This window comes from Sarcophilus harrisii, chromosome 2 (assembly GCF_902635505.1).
Source record: "Sarcophilus harrisii chromosome 2, mSarHar1.11, whole genome shotgun sequence".
NCBI classification, from domain to species: domain Eukaryota; kingdom Metazoa; phylum Chordata; class Mammalia; order Dasyuromorphia; family Dasyuridae; genus Sarcophilus; species Sarcophilus harrisii.
Window position 1 is genome coordinate 128762675 of NC_045427.1, and position 17256 is coordinate 128779930.

The window sequence follows — 17256 nt, forward strand, 5'->3', positions numbered from 1 at the left end:
TCATGTTTTTGTAGACAAATCTTTCTGATTTTTTGTGAGCAAAATAATTCATTACTTGGAGGTTCCCATGCTCTGATGATAACACTCTTCAGTCATACATGGCTAAGCAAGTCCTCCAACAATGGAAATACAATCAGTGGCTATGTGTTTTTTAGCCTGGTCTTGGAACCTTTCCAGTTTAAGATAGATTAGAAAGTGTATTTCATCAATAAGAATCCTAGATCACTGACCTACATGTCGAAGAGGCATCAGAGCAAGATTTTAGATGTCACATAAAATTCCAGAAAAAAAATAGAATTATCCCATGGAACTTTTAAAGTCTCTCACACTGCATCCTAGTGTTTGATTTGATTAGTATGCAAAAAAAGTGCTACAGAAAATATAAAGGGTTTATTAGGTCCCAGCTTCCCCCATTCCTAGATAATTGACTGGTATTCTAATTCTTTATAGGTTCATGCAATACAAGAGCTGGAAAGGACTTAAGAGATTATTTAGTGCAGTGGTTGTCACTCTTTTTTGTGTCTGTCATGGATCCTTTTAGGAATTAAATGAAGCTTAGGGACCCTATAGCAGAAAAATGTTTTTACATACATAAAATTAAATGCATATAAAAAGAAAAATAATTACATGAAAATAAATTTATTTAAATATTTTTAAAAGGCAAATTTTCAGAGCCTAGCTCAAGAATGCCTTGTTAGTCCATTCAACCATTTTTACAGATAAGGAAATAAGTGAAGCTCAAGAGGTTAAATGGCTTCCATGGGTTATAAGATTCAAATTTGAATCCAGGTCATCGAACTCTAAGTCTAGTGCTCTTGACTATGACACTTTTGTTGTTGCTCTGGACCAGAGATTGCATGGCCAGCTTCCTAATATGGAAATTCCTTCTACAAGTGCAAATCAGAAACTCCAGTATAATTGATATCTAACTTAGAAATAAATGTAACACTCCATGGAATATAAATGAATTTTAAGGACAACTAATAAAAATGCATTCTAGGAGGTTCCTTCTTAAATTAGATGGCTGTTTCTTCTGTATTTAGTTAACTCTAACACACAAATATCATTAAAAAACTAACAATCAATAAGGGGAAAATATTAGCTTTAATATATATCTTACACAAGCAACAATTCCCTCTTAGAAGATATGATTTATATTCTTAAATTTTTGCCTGAGACAATAAGAGACTTAATGATTTGGAATAAAAAATGTGAAAAGGGTCTTTAAAACCATCTTTTCTTTCATTTTATACGTAAGGACACTAGGATCCCAGAAGGTTAAATAATTTAGCCAAGTTCATATAAGCAAGTTTTAAACCAAAGTCCTCTAGTTCTCATGAGTTCATAGATTTAGAGCTAGAAGTCCATCTAACCCAACCTGCTGGGGAGGTTTAATGATTTGCCCAAGATAATTGACATGAGAGGAAGAATTTCAAATCAAGGATTCCAGATTCACTGTTTCCATTAGATAACACTGCTTCCTTCTAGCTGCTTGTAACTACCATACATGTTTCTTTGATCCTACATGTAAGAGGAAAGATTTCAACCAAGATCTTTGCAATTCCAAGGCTTCCTCTAGATACTAGGGTTCAGGGGATATGTAAATAAAAATGAAAACAATACCTGATCTTAAGGAGTTACATTCTCCCTGGGGAAGACAGCCTGTGTGTGTGTGTGTGTGTGTGTGCACATAAACACATACATGCACATGTATATGTGTGTATAAGTATGTGTATGTATACACACATGTGTGTATACATATAAATATGCATATACAAAATACAAGATAAGTTGTAAGAGGGTATGAACTAGAATCTGGGAGAATTAAAAAAGGCTTGTTAAAAAAAAAACTTGTGGTGCTTAAGCTGAGTCTTGAAGGAAACTGCAGTTTCTGACAGATGGAGCTAAGGGGTTAAAATGCATTATAAACATAAGGGATGGCAGGTAAAAGACTTCAAAATGGACTGTCATGGATGACAAATAGTAAAGAGGCCAGATCAATTGGATTGTAGAGTGTATAAAGGAGTGCAATATGTAATAAGGGTGAAAAAAGTAAGTCAGGGCCAAGTTTTGAAGGGTTTCAAATGCCCTTCTGTTTAAATGTCAAACAGACTTTACAGCTCTTCCAAGACATAATAGGGAGTTACTGGAGTTTGCATAGAAAAGTGACATGGTTTGCTCTGCACTTAAGGAAACCATTTGGCAGCTGTGTGAAGGAGAGATTGTAGAGGGAGACATGAGGCAGGTAGACCAATTAGAGGGTTATTTTCATAGTCCAGGTACGACAAGAACCTGAGCTTAGGTTGTGGTTGTGTGGTTGGAGACTAGTCAGATTTTTAGAGATGCTGCGGTGATAAAATAAAAAATTATAAGAATTGGCAATTGATTGAATACTTGGAGTGAGGGAGAAGGAGACATTAGGCATGACAATGAGCTTGCAAAGCTTGAAGGATGCTTGCTCATGACTTGAAGGATGCTTGTCAGTCATAGTGAAGTTTGGGAGAGGGGTGAATTTGGCAAGGTATGTAGGAAATATAATAAGTTCTGTTTTGGACATGTTGATTTGGAGATGCCTACAGGCCATTCAGTTCTAAATGAACAATAATTTGTGATGTGGGACTGGATCTCAGGAGACAGACTAGGAGTGAATATATATCTAGGTGTCATCCTCGAAGGGATGATAATTAAACCCATGGGAGCTGATGAGGTAACAATCACGGGAGGAAGTAAAGAGAGAGAAGAAAATGGGACCCAGGACAGAGCCTTGGGGAACAGCTACAGTCAGGGAGAGTTATACAAATGGTTATTCAGAAAAAGAGAACATGAAGAAATGGGCAGACAGATCAGAGAAGAGACAAGAGAAAGTGGTAAATGCTTCATAAATGTTATTGCTTCATTGAGAAGAAAGAAGAAGAACAATATCAAATGCTACAGAGAAGAATGAAGACTGAGAAAAGGCCACCAAATGTGGAGATTAAGAGACTGATATCTATTCTCTGTTGTAAATTGTTTGTCCATCTGATTATAATTTGTTCTTGTTATTGTTTTCTTTTATACTACAAAACTCCCAAATGGTAGGGAATATGTCTGTATGTCCTGCCTCTTCCTGTACATATATATTTGTGAGCATTGCAGAGTCAGATGGGGCCTTTGAAAACATTTTGCACAACTCATACTTAAACTGAAATGGCTTAGCATCCCCTATAAAAGATGTGATGAAGAGGAGCACCGGACTGGCTATTAGGGCACCTGAGTGAATAGTGTGATAGGGATTAGGGCTAGGAGGTACCTTAGAAATCATCTGGCTCATCAGTGTCAGAATAAGGGACCACAAGCCATACACTTAAGGATCCTTGTGGGCTGTACATTGATTTAGAAAAATTGCACATATTTATGCATTTCTTTTTCTTTCTCTATCTCTTTTTCTTTCCTTTCTTCATTCTTCCTTACTTTCTTTTTTCTTTCTTTCTTCCTCCCTCCCACCATTCCTTCCTCCCATCCTTCTTCCCTTCCTTTCTTCCTTCCTTCTTTCCTTCTTTCTCTCCTTCCCTTTCTTCCTTCTTTTCTTTTCTTCCTTCCTCCCCCTCTCTTTTTCCTCCCTTCTTCCTTTCCTTCCTCCCTCCCTTCCTAGTTCTCTTTTTCTTCCTTCCTTCCTTTTTCTTTCATTCATTCTTTCTCTCTCTTTCTTTCTCTCTCTCTCTCTTTCTTTCTTTCTTCCTTTCTTTTTTCCTTCCTTCTTTCCTTCCTCTCTTCTTTCCGTTCTTCCTTCTTTCCTTTCTTTTTTGGCAGCCAGGTGGCACAGTGGATAGAATGACAGACCTGGAAGATTTATCTTCCTGAGTTCAAATCTGGCATTAAATACTAATTGTATGATTCCGGGCAAATCATTTAGTCCTGTTTGCCTCAGTTTCCTCATTTGTAAAGTGAACTGGAGAAGAAAATGGCAAATCACTCTAGTATCTTGTCAAGAAGACTCCAAATGGATTGCCAGACATGACTGATGCAACTAAACAACAAAAATATGCCAGACACTGTGCTAAGTGCATCACAAATATTATTTCATTTGAGCCTCACAATAACCTTAGAAGATAAGTACTATTATTATCCCTAATTTATAGATAAGGAAACTGAGGCAAACAGAAGTGACTTATCCAAGGTCACATAGCTAGCAAGTATTTCAGACTAGATTTAAACTCAGATCTTGCTCATCCAAGGCCCAGTGCTGTGTGCATAATAGTACTCCTAACTGCCTACTTGTGATAGACACATGCTTCAACCTTTATTTTTAGTTCTAAGTTTGCTTACCAATCCATGTGCAGCCTAGTGGTTCTCTGAGCTGCACTTAGTATGGCCATGTAAGAGGCTTTAGCTCTTCTGTGGCTCAGAACTCCTAAGCTCAGTTGACCCACTAGTCTCTGTCTGATATTTTAAATTTATAGTCTTTAATAGTTATATAGATATATTTATAGATATCTATAGATATATGGATACTATATGGGAGGAAGGCCAGTTGAATGCTTATCCCTCCCTCAAAAGGACAGATAGACACAAACACTCAAGTCAGCAGGCTACCTTCAACCTGGTTTGATTTAAGGGGAAAAATAATCTTTTTCAGAAAGCTTATGTTGAAAAGTGAATGTGCCACCCAAGAGAAGTAACACATTAACCCAGTTTCATCCAGTATAACATTAGCACCTTATTTTATGATAATCAGAAAGATAAAAGAAATGGCTTTTGATAATTGGGCTTTATACTTAAAATAATCCTAGATCTTTTTATTTAAAATCTTTCATTCACTATTTATTAAGCATTTACTATGTGCAAAGAATTGTTCAGGGTGCTGTGAAAAAAACATTCAAATTTATTTTCCTTAGGGGCAGGTTCTGATCCCATCACTTTTCTACTCAAAAAAAGATAACAGTCACATTTCTCCAGGATCTTCTAACTTAGTCAAGAGCTTTAGATCTATCACTTTTCATTATTGTTGGGAGAAAAGATCAGTCAGCCTGGAGTTGGATGAGGTTTTTAAACCTAGACAAGCTTCTTTTTGTGTGGTGGCAAAAATTGTCTGGACTACTTGTTCCCTGTCTCTGGAGCTTATATTTCCCTAGATCAGAAGTGTTCAACTCAAGGCCAGTGGGATTCCTTGGTAGAACCAGATTAAAATTTAATTATTTTTTAAAAATAAATAAGAATACAACCCAACATAGATAATGTCAATTTGTCATTTTCTAGGTCAATATGCAACCTGCAAGGATTAGTTTCTATTTGAGTTTGACAATGATCTACATGATCACTGCCACCATTGTGAGCATATCCCCCATGGTATAAAGCAAAAGAATGGGAAGAGCTACAAAAGTGTTCTTCAGCAGTTCTATTAACCTTTTCCAGCATCAATTCCTTCATTTATAAAATCAGGTAGATTAGAAGAGATGCCTTCTAAGGTCCCTTCTAGGTCTAACTTTATAATCACATGAGCCCCCTTAAACCTCTTCACACAGATCCCAAAGACATCTACTGAATGAAGGATGTGATCACATCACTTCCCTGCTCAAATACTTTTAATGGCTTACTATTGCTGACTGGTTAAAAAACAAATTTCATAACCTAGTTTTTAAGCCCTATCACAATCTGGCTCCAAATGAACTTTCTAGTCCAAATTTATATCAGTTCCCTTTGTGCACTTTTCATCCCATCCAGAGGGGACTATTAGTATTTTTCATATTTCATCCTAGCCTTCATGCATTTGCATGCTTGAAATTATTCTTTCCATATCTCTAACTTTTAAAATTGTTTTCTTTCTTCAGTATCCTATTGCCATCTCCTCCACAAAATCTCCCTTTATTCCCTGCATTTGGCCCCTTCCCTTTACCCCTACCCTAGCATCAGTCCCTGAGCAGCTGAAAATTCTCTCTCTACTTCGAAATTTCCCATACTTTTTTCTTTGACTTCTATACACATTTTTTAAAAAATATATTAGTACCTTTGTGTTTATATCACTGGAATTTCTAAATAGAACCCATTCTCCTCTCTTCCCCAGGTAGGCATCCCTTATAATAATTATTTTAAAAGGAAGGGTGAAACTCAGTTTAGCAAAGCTTAACAATATATCAATCAAATCTGATAAAATAGGCCATCTTTCATACCTATGTTCAGCTACACCTGCAAAAATCAAAGAACAGGAAAAGGACACATTATCTCCTCTTTTCCCTACCAAACTCAATCACTATAATAGAGTATTCAATTTGTTTTTTAGTTGTGATTGCTGTTTTTTCCAAATTAACCATATTCTAAAGAATTTTACAATTACGTTCATATTCTCTTTCACGCTAGTTAGCACCTCTAAGGACTCTAGGACTAAGGTTCTAAGGACTCTAGGACTAGGTTCTTTTTCACCATGGTATCCCCAACAAGGTTCATAAGATCTAGAACTGGTGGACTTTAAAAACTATGTGTCCCAACCCCCTTATTTTACAGATAAGGAAAACTGAGGCCCTCAGAGATGAAGTGACTTGTCTTAGATTACATAGATAGTAGCACAGAGTATAACACCCTTCATACACTAAGTATTTAATAAATGTTTGTTGAATCAAATTGAATTGAAAAGCCCTTGATAGTTCATCACCTCTTTTACTCTTTGTACTTGCAATTTTGAGAAGTACTGACTTCTCCTCACTTAAAGTATAAAAATATCACTTATTTCATTAGCCAAGGCTTTCTTGACTTCCCTCTGGACTCGAGAGACCAGAGGGCTAGAATACTATTATGCATATTAAAACCCTGCTTCTTTATCTTCCCCTTTACCTTTTATCAGTTACTGTTGGCCAAAAACACATAAATAAACAGTGTTTTGACTGGAAAGAAGGGGGTTAACTTGGTTAATGTATCAACAATGACCAGTCTGATAACCTTAAAAAAACAATTCAAAGCTATTAAAGCAAAGGTTTATTGAGCCCCAGTTCAAGTTTTTAACCTTCAGATGTGTTTCATTGTTTCCTCCCCATTACCTCAAATCTGCTACAGTTACAAAGTTCTCTTGTTTCTACTTCTGGTATATTTTCACATCTCTCACTTACTCTGTACTCACACTGTAACCACTGTGTTTCAGGCTCAAACTCACTTCAATTACAAAGTATTCTTGTTTCTACTTCTGATATATTTTCACATTCATCACTTGTTCTATACTCACATTGTAACTACTGTGTTTCAGGCTGTTATCTCTTCTTTCCTATGTTATTATAGTAACTTTCTAATTCATCTTCCTAACTCTAGCTGTTCTCCACCTCCAATACATCCTCTTACAGCACTGCCTGGGCAATCTTACTAATGCACTATTATACCCATGTCAATACTGCTGTACTTTCAGACCTTTAAGTGGTTCCTCATTCCTTAGCAAAGAAATTATAGACTCCTGTTCTTGGCATACCAATTTATTCTTGATATCCACAATGTGTCACCAGTCCTACCATATCTTACATCATCTACCTAGATGTGTCCTATGGTCCAGCCCCACTGTATGGATTCTGTCCCCTTTACTCATCATGTGAGTACATGATGTGCCTGAGCTCATACCAATTGCTGTTCTTGGAATGGGCTCCTTCTCCATTTTACCTTCTCTATCTCTTGCAGTCCCTTCCCTTCAAGTCAGATGGCATCTCCTTCACAGAGGTTTCCCTCACCTGTCCCTGCCTCCTCAAACAACATTGATCTCTCTTTTCTGTACTCCTGCCTTACTCTCTCTTGTATGCTAGCTATTTGTATACTTGGCCTTTTCTGCTATTAAATCATAAACTTTTTATGATAGATTTGCCTACTAGATTTTCTAGATTTGTCTCTCTAATGCTAGTATAGTGTGCTCTTTATAGTAAATGTTTAATCAAAGCTTGCTGAATCAAAGTCGAAGAGATGTTCAGAACTTAGGTTAGGGGCATTAGTCAATCTATTCACACCAGTTTCTATTTCATCTTCCCAACTTTAGCTGTTCTCCACCTCCGATATGGATTCTATACCAAGCTTCCTCAGTTCTGCTAATATTGAGACTATACTTCCTCTTTCAACTACATGTTCCTCAGTCACAAATTTGTTTGATGAGGTTGTTGATGTTGTTATTGCTGCCCCTGATGGGAGGAAATCACATTTATAGGTTGTACTACAGTTTCAAGGTATTTTTTATTCATTTTCTTATTTCATCCTCAGAACCACACTGTAAAGGAAATAGAATGAGTATCCTTTCTTCACATTTAAAAGTAAGGAATACCAAGGTTCCAAAAAGCCAAGTGATCTGCCCAAAGTACAACCATAATGATCCTATGGTTAGTAGTAGTAAGCGGCAAAATGAAGTCTCCACCAGTATTGGCTTCCTGATAATTCTTCATCATTACTCTTACTCCATTATATTATATTTTATTCTAAATAAAATTCCTCATTGTATAGGGAGAACCAAGTGCCTGGCTAATAACATGGTTAATAGATGCCCTCTAGTTTCTCCATCTGTAAACTGGGAAAACAGTATTTTCTCAGGGTCATTATGAGATTCAAATGAAATGACAATTGTGAAATTCAACAGACAGTTTTTGGCATCTACTATGTTTAAAATGGTGTATCCTATAAGCAACAGGGAACCAAAAAAGATTTTTTAATGGGATAATGGCACAGCCATAAATATGTATTAGAAGAATTATTTTGAGTTCTTCAAAGTGCTTAGAGAACTGACTGGAAGAGAGGATAAATTAAAGAAAAGGAAGCTAATTAGAAAGCTAGTAAAACATGTCTAATCCAAGGTAGAAGTGATAAGGACCTGAGCTAGGATGATAGCATTTTGAATAGAAAGGAAGGGGCAAATGTCAAATGCAGAAGTAGAATCAAAAGGCTTGGTGACTGATTCAATGTGGACTGTGACAAAGAAGAAAGAGTTAAATATGCCTTCAAGTATTTTTAGAGTTGTAGTGCTATTGCTGTTGTTTTTCCTTTGTTTTCAAAAAGGACCGATGACATCACAAGGTGATAGCCTGACTCGTGCATGAATTGGACCCAAGTGAGGCAAAGTTGTGCAAGTTGTCAGGCTCATTCTCTCTTCCAGAATCATGAAAGTCCAGTCTTGCCAGACAAAAATCAAAATAACTGATGATAGTCCAGGATGAAGTAGATGACCTTGACATCTTCAGTGTCTGATCCACCAAACTGCTTCCTCTGCCTTCTTGGCTATTGGAACAAATTGTTCTCATACATCCATTTTATGGGGATGTCTTCACATGCTTGGGGTAGTGATTCATCAATGGTTTTTGGCCTATTTGTGTTACCCTTTAACTGATTTAACTTGTCTGACTAAATGATTTTACCAGGCTACAGTTTCTTGGAGCCCCAAGTGAGAGTTGGGTGAATCAGGCGGATACCAAAGGTATATAAGCAGCCCTGAAGTAGTCAAATAAAGCAAAGGTTCTTAAACTGTGGATCATGAGCCAATATGGGGTCACATGTGGGATTTGTGAAAAATTTGGCAACAGTAAAAGAGATTAAATATTCAGCTAAGATTTAATTCTTTATGTAAAAATAAAGCAAGCATATCCATCTTATTAGTATGCAGATTTGCTTTTATCTTTAACAAATGGCAAAATTATGTCTAAGAAATAATTTTTAAAAATAAAATTCTTAATGATTTTTATCAATAAATATTTGATTTACACACCTATTTCATATACCTATATACCCAAGGTCACATAAAAATTTCTCAGGGAAAAAGGAGTCACAAGTGGAAAAAGTTTAAGAAACTGAGCAAGAAAAGACACTTTGAAGAGTTATAAATGTAATGTAAATGAATTCTCTTTCTCTCTTCTTCCTACCTATTGTTTATAGCCAATATTATATGTCTTGTTAAAGCAGCAGCAGCATCTTTTACACTGATTACCATTAAGCAATATCTAAGGGAATCCTTGTCACCGGTAGCTAAAAATCCAAGTCTGCTTATTTTAGAGTCCAAGGCTCTTTCCACTGGGTCCCAAGGAAGCTGTATAGTGAATAAAGAACTGGACCTGAAGTCAGAAGGACTTGAGGTCAAACTCTGCCTCAGATACTTTAATTGCTTCACCTTGGGAAATCATTTGACCTCTGATTATCTCAGTGAATTCATCTGTAAAATGAGGGCGATGAAACCCATTTCTCAGAACTTGTGAATCTTGAGTTGTTCTATGAATGCAGTCATAATTAAGATTTTTATTTGTCACAGTAACTAATTGCTTCTTCATGACATTTTCTGTAATGACAAGATCCTTTTAGTTTTTATTTTGATGCACTAAGATGGGAAGGAACCACAAAGATTTGGATAAGAATTGTCTATCACTCACCTACTCTTCATCATAAGTAGTCTAACCCTTAATTCTCTTCTGTATAAACCTCCCCTCCCAAAAGAAGTTTATCATCTCTTTCTCTGTTTCTTTGTGTCTCTGTCTCTATCTCTGTTTCTTCCTCTGTCTCTGTCTCTGTCTTTCTGTTTCTGTCTCTGTCTCCATCTCTGTGTCTCTGTCTCTGCCTTTGTCTTTTGCTCCCTTCCTCCCTTCCCCCCCTCTTGCTGGCTGTGTGTCTGTCTGTCTGTCACTGTCTCTCTCTTGTCCATCTCTTTTCTTTTTCACCTTAGGGACAAAAGACAGAGACATAGAGAAGAAAGAGAAAGAGAGGGAGAGAAACAGAAAAAGGGAGAGAGTGAAAAAAGGAGAGAAGAGACAGAGACAAGACAGAGAGAAGAATAGTAGAACCAGGCTATTATGCTACTACTTGGCCATTTCCAAACCATTCCTGGGCAAGTATATCCCAACCACCTTATCATCTTCCTTTTCATCTTTATCTTCCTTTTATTAGAATCTAAATTCTTTTATAGCATGGATTCCCTTACTTGTCTGTTTCTGTCCCTAGCATGACAAACATTTGGCATTTAATAAATGCTTTTTGATTCATTTATTCCCCAGCTTCAAGGTCTTACCTCTAAAGTCTCACATTATCCTGTGTTTTTCACTTTTCAAATATAGGCATATTTGTTACATTGTTATATTGCACAATTATTTGGGTTTGTTACTAACAACCTTGCTAGGCAGTAAGCTCCATGAAGACAGAAACATTTTTCATCTTTTTATCTACATTTTCTGTTTTTCCAAAGCACCTACTACAATTTTCTGTATATTTTTCTTAATAAATGTTTGTTGAATGAATAAATAAGAGAGAGAAAAGGTAAAATTAAGTTTAACAAACATTTATTAGCCAGTTACTCTATGCTAGGAAATATACATAGTACTGAGGGGATAAAGATGACAAACATCACAATCACTGCCCTCAAGGAGCTTACAATCTTACAACATGATCAATGATAAACAAAGTAAAATATGTCCACAAATAACTACAACACAAGTTACACTGTGATTAAACCCATCAGAGAATATAAACAATGGCCTGACAAAGTCTAAGATCAAAGAATTATAACTTTCTGGGGAATCTAGGAGATCATCATTCAGGAGATAGCCGCTGAGCTCAACCTTGAAAGAAGAGCATTTCAGCATATAATGATAGAGGATTAGAAGCAAAGCCCAACCCAGAAACCAGGGAATGGCCTGCTCAAATGCCTCAGTGGAACAGAACTGGTCAGAGAATACTGAGTAGTCCATTTGGAGTAGAATAGAGAGCAGGCAAAGGGGACACAATATGGAATAAAATCTGGAAAGGTCTTCAGGAAGCTAGATTCATATACTGGTATATTTTAAAAAGTCAACCTTGACACCATATGTTTTTCCTAATCTCTGAAAAATCTCCATACAGTTGATCTTTTAAATATACCTGGTATTCAATTAACTTAAACTTCAGCCAATGGTGCTGAAAAAAAAATTTTTTAAAGTCAGAAAGATTAGAATTCAACAATCCTTAGGTTACAACCCCTGGCAAAAGATTTTGTGGCAAAGATTGACTTTGCATAAATGAAAAGCTGAATGGGATGCCAAAAGACCTGAGGCATCTTCACAGTTTCATCATTTCAGTTCTGTTCCTTGGGTTGAGCAGGTTTCTATCTGTGTCACTCGGTGCGTCACACATCAACTCCCTTCCTTTCCCCTGATACACAGCCTTTAGTGAGCACCTTCCCACACAAGATAATCCACAGAAGAAGGGGGGGAAAGGCAACTGTTCCTGAAGTTACAACTGTAATGACAGTTTCCAAACAAAAAAAATGAACATATTCCCACCCAAACAGCTCCCATTTGCTTAAAAAATTAAGGCAAATTCAGAAATTCCTCAGCCTTTAAGTATATGAATAGTTAATTCACTGAGGTTCATTTTGTGTTAATAGGTGAAAGACTCCATCATGGGAGGTTTGTGGAAGGCTATGAACTAAAACTAGAGAGAATGGGAAAGTATAAGTGAACATAATCTATATAAGTGAAAAGAATGTTCACTCTAGTGCTATCCCAGATCTTTATATGATCTTTTAGGATCCTTATAGGAATTGCTAGTATTTATATAGAACTTTAAGGTTTGCAGAGAGTTTTATGATTATTATTTCATTTCGTCCTTACAATAACTCTGGGAAATAGGTGATGTAGATGCTATTATTATCTCTCTTTTTTTTTTTTTACAATGAGGGAACTAAGTTAGAAAGAGGTAAAGTGACTTGCTCTGATAATAAGGTAGTTAAATAATAAAATAGTAAGAAAATGTCTGTGGCTGGATTTAAATTCCTCTTTCAGAGATTCAGAGCTCTATCCATAAGTTCCTCAAGATGTGAATGAAAGTCCTTTCCTTATATAAAGGGGATGCAGAGAAGGAAGGCAAATTTCTCAGTTAGTAGTAGACGCCCAACAGAACATCATTTTCTGTGCTTTAAACACTCCCCCCACCCCCGCCTCCATTTTATTTTTTTAATTTCTTTTTTGCTGAGGCAGTTGAGGTTAAGTGACTTGCTCAGGGTCACACAGCTAGGAAGTGTTAAGTGTCTGAGGTCAGATTTGAACTCAAGTCCTCCTGACTTTAGAGTTGGTGCTCTATCCTGTACCACTTAGATGCCCTCCCCCCCATTTTAAAAACATTTACTTTTGCAATTTGTCTCCTCCATTAGATTATGACCTCCTTAATGGTAGGTATTGTCTTTTGCCCTTTTTTATATCATCAGGGCTTAGTCTAGTACCTGGCACACAGCAAGTACTTAATAAATGTTTACTAATTGATTTCCATAATAAATGAATGTTTATATTAGCTTGGTAATATATTCTAAACTGCTATCCAATCTCACTTCTAATTACCTTTCCAAGCCTTGATGAGTCTTCTTAGGTCTATGTAACCTTTTTTCTCCCTACTTATTTAAGCCCTCTTGACTCTTGTATTTTATGCTGATTATTCACCTTTCAAGTTCACATCTTATTCTCTTACATGATTTTTCAGTGCATGAGTGGGAAATTAATAGGTACTATAGCCTTTTAAAACTACTATAAAATACAGATATTGTACAATATCAGGTAAAGCCATGTACCAGAAAATCTGCCACAATACAAATTTTCTAGATAATAGATTGTCTTTATTTTTATTATTATCTTTGGTGGTGGTGGTGGTAATACTGTTTATTTTGCACTCTAAAATTACAATTTAAGATTAGTTCCTTTAATAGTAATAGTTCACATGGATATAATGCTGCAAGGTTTATAAAATGTTACATCCTATAAGGTACTTAGTATAAGTTTCATTAGCCTCATTTTGCACATAAAACATAGAGAGGTTAAGTAACTTACCAGAAAGTTCAAAGTTAATAACTCAGAGCTAGTACTCAAATCCAACTCTTCTGACTCCAAGTCCAGTGATATTTGTTCTACATCCTGTGACCTTTAATTAATATTTATTCAAAACTATTCTATCAACCATAGAACCTGGAATGCTGCATAAAATAAAATCCTTATAAATTATTAAACATATACATATGCACACATACATACACACACACACACACTTAGCTGGTGCAGAATGCTGAAACAAGTAAAACAAAACAAGCTGAAGAGAGTCTAGCTTGAGGGTAGTAGGGAAAGGGAGAGAAATAATGTCATTACACACAAAGAAAAATGGAAAATAAGAATTTTCCAGTTGTTAAAAGAATGAGGACTAAAGTAGTAAAAAAATAACAGAGAAAAGACTGCTTCTCATTGTCCAAAAACAAGAGACGGGGTCAGGAATGTGCTAGAGATGGTTCAGCATCATAGAACAGATGGGATTTAAAGAATAGAAAAGGGTGAGGTAAACAGCATTTTCTTAATGTTGAAAGAATTAATTAGAAATTTAAAGAACTTCCAGGAGGAAGGTGTAGAACAGGAAGTAGGTTTGAAAAATCGAGTAAGCAGTTTGGAGAAAAGGTTAAGAGAATGTTTGGCTCACAAATTCAATAGATCAGAAAGGGAATATAGAACATATCTTCACAAAGAGACGTTTACATTCATGCCAAGGAGTGGGTGAAAACAGTCATTAATAAGCAAACAACCCTTTCCTAATTCAGCAGAGTAAGTTCTGATATTTTGGAAGGAACCTGATTTTCTCTCATTTTCCCTCCCTCCCCACTTTCTCTATCACACACACACACACACACACACACACACACACACACACACACAACCCTAACTAATCCAAATCCAAATGAAGGGCTATATCATTTAAGATTTTAGGTTCTACTGAAGGAATGGTGCCTACTACTCTACTGTTTACACACATAGAAAGAAGAAACTTTCTCTTGAGAATGGAGAAATTTTGAAAGGGAGATTTTTGGAGAGCAAATTGGGGAAACAATTTTGAAAGGGTAATATTTGGGACTAGTTGGATTACTTTAATTTTTAATTAATTTATTTAAGTTTAATAGAAAATAGGAAAAGAAAAAATTGCCATGTGTACAGCAAAACACGAGAGGATTCAAAATATAAAAACAATAAATTTTCATTTCAAGAAAACTATATAATAAACACTACACATTGTGTTCAGCACTGATCATCTTTTTTTTTTTTACTTCCTTGTAGTTTTGAATTTTTAAAAAACAAAACAAAGCAAATTACTGTTCCTTCATCAGAAGAAAGGTGAGCTGGTGAATAACAGGAAATTAATGGGTGCTATTTTATTAATCTATTACTGAATAATTTATCACTCACAAACTAGCAAATCATCTAACTCCCCTTTCAAGGACAAACTCCAAACTTTGTAGTCAAAGTGAAATAATTCCACAAGAGGTTTTTCTTCTCTTCTCTTGTTTAATACAACAGCCATTGGAAGCTTTTAGGACAATGTGAAACCTTGACATCAATCCAGGAAGGCCCAGTTCTGCACAGGGGCATAAAGGATGCTGAATAGATCATACACCTTTAGTTAAAATGGCTCTTCCTGAGCCAAAAGTTCAGCTTCATTTCAGACTCTGTGTCATACATCCATGTTCCCTAAGCCTTCTACAAACTCCTCAGAAAGTCTGACTGGGGAAAGTTTGGTTCACTTCAATTTAGCAAACATACATTAAGCACCCAGGCATTGGATACCATGCTCAGTGTTTGCTTTCTCAGCCCTCGATCTTCCAAGGATATTCGTAGGTAACAGAGCTTTAATGTGGGGAAGGAAACGCAGGCCCCTGTGTCAGAACTGCAGTTAGCAGCAGGTTACTTAGGGCCTTGGAGGGCACTAGAAAGGAATGTGGTTCCTCTGCCATCTCCTTCCCCCTCACATCTTCAGCCCTGAAGAGCACACTATTGGGTGTGCTCCCACGGGACCCCGCCTCGTTCAGCTCCCACCCCTGTTTAGTGCGATGCTATCTGCCTGCACTAATGCCCTGCTTTTTAAAAACAACTTTGCCAGTCCAGTAGTTGCTCACTCAGATCTAAAATGAACAGACTCCAAGATGTTTACAACCCAACCTTTCGCCCAGAGCGGGCCCAGACAAGGGAGCTCCTAAGGAGAAGAAAGAATAATGCACATCCAAGAAGGATTTCACGGAGACCCAGGCTAGTTCAGTTCTTTACTGTAGCGGGAGAGTTGCACTAAGACCCAAAAGAGGCAGGGGATGTGGATGCAGAGTTGATTCCTCAGCCTGGACCCTAGAGTGGGGCCGTGCACCCTGCGGCTGCCTTTTCTACCCTGGAAGCCAGCCTGTGCCGGGAATTTAGGGCATCAAGCTTTGAGAGAAGCACGGAGGAACTGTTAAGAAATCCAGCTTCTTTTCAGGTGATGAGCCTGAGACCCTAAAAAGTTCCTTTCTGAGCAAGACCAAGCGCTCACTGGGGATCTGTCCAGAGTGCTGAAGAGGGGTCTGCTGCCTCCGCGGGGCAGGCGGGCTGGCGAGCTGGACTGGCGGGAGGGCGGGTTGGAGGACACCGCCTCCCGTGGACCTCCCTCCTTAGGAAGCCCGCCTCCAGCCAGCCCTCCCGCCCTGGAGCGAGTCTCCCTGCCCGGGATAGAGAGGCAGCAGCAACAGCAGCACACCTCACCAGCGGCTGGGAGGTCCAGCCTCCAACACCTGGCTCTTTTCGCCCTTCGGGCCTCCTGATCTTTCACCTTATTTCTCTCCCATTCTCACCAGCACCACCCAGTCACATCTTCTCCCTCCCTCCGTGGTCAGTAAAGGCTTTCTCCGCCTCCGAGCTCTCCAGCCTCGGTCTGTATCCACTCTCTAGTTTTCTTCCTCTCCCAGGGTCCAGCCCCGCCGAGATCCTTCCTCAGGATACCCGACCCTCCCCTTACCCCCAACAGCAGGTTCCCCCAGTCTTCCAGCCCAGCCTGGCTTTTATACCCCCGCCCCGGGCTCTTTACCTTTTTCTTTCGGTCACGAGAGCGGTTCCTCCGTTTCCTGTTGGATTCCTCCTTTTCCTTTTGCTCTTGGAGGGCCTGAGCCTCGATGTCTTTAATTTTCTTCAGCTGTTTGGCGGCTTGAGCCATGGCGGGTTACGGAGCTGCAGTCCCCGCCTCCCCTGGAGCCCCAGTTCACACTTCGCTGCTCAGAGTACCGACACCCTCCCCACCACCACCACCAAAAAAAAGTCCCTATCCTCCCTCCCTCCCTCCCTCTCTCTTTCTCTTTCCCGGCTTCACCCGGGCTGGGAGCTTCACTACCCCGAAGACAATCCGAGCGGGCTCAGGAACAGGCTGGGTCCTTAGCCCAAGCAAGTATCGAGGAACCCTTTACGCGGTGGCGTTGAGACGCCCCCGATCCAGCGTCCCCAGAGGCTCCCTGCGCCCGGTCCAGCCCCGAAACGTGAGAGCCGCGGTGTCCTCCTTCTG

At 38.2% G+C, this 17256-nt stretch overlaps 1 protein-coding gene across 7 annotated transcripts in view; it reads right to left on the reverse strand.

The window, feature by feature from the left end:
* The window catches only part of ANK1 (ankyrin 1), a 326140-nt gene extending 309146 nt beyond the window's left edge, over positions 1–16994 (reverse strand). For all 7 annotated transcript variants that reach the window (XM_031950761.1, XM_031950751.1, XM_031950759.1 and 4 more), the window contains exon 1: positions 16789–16994. In XM_031950761.1, coding sequence (XP_031806621.1) covers positions 16789–16914 — 126 coding nt within the window. In that variant the 5' untranslated portion in view covers positions 16915–16994. The remainder of the gene's footprint in view (positions 1–16788) is intronic.
* Positions 16995–17256: the final 262 nt, after the last annotated feature.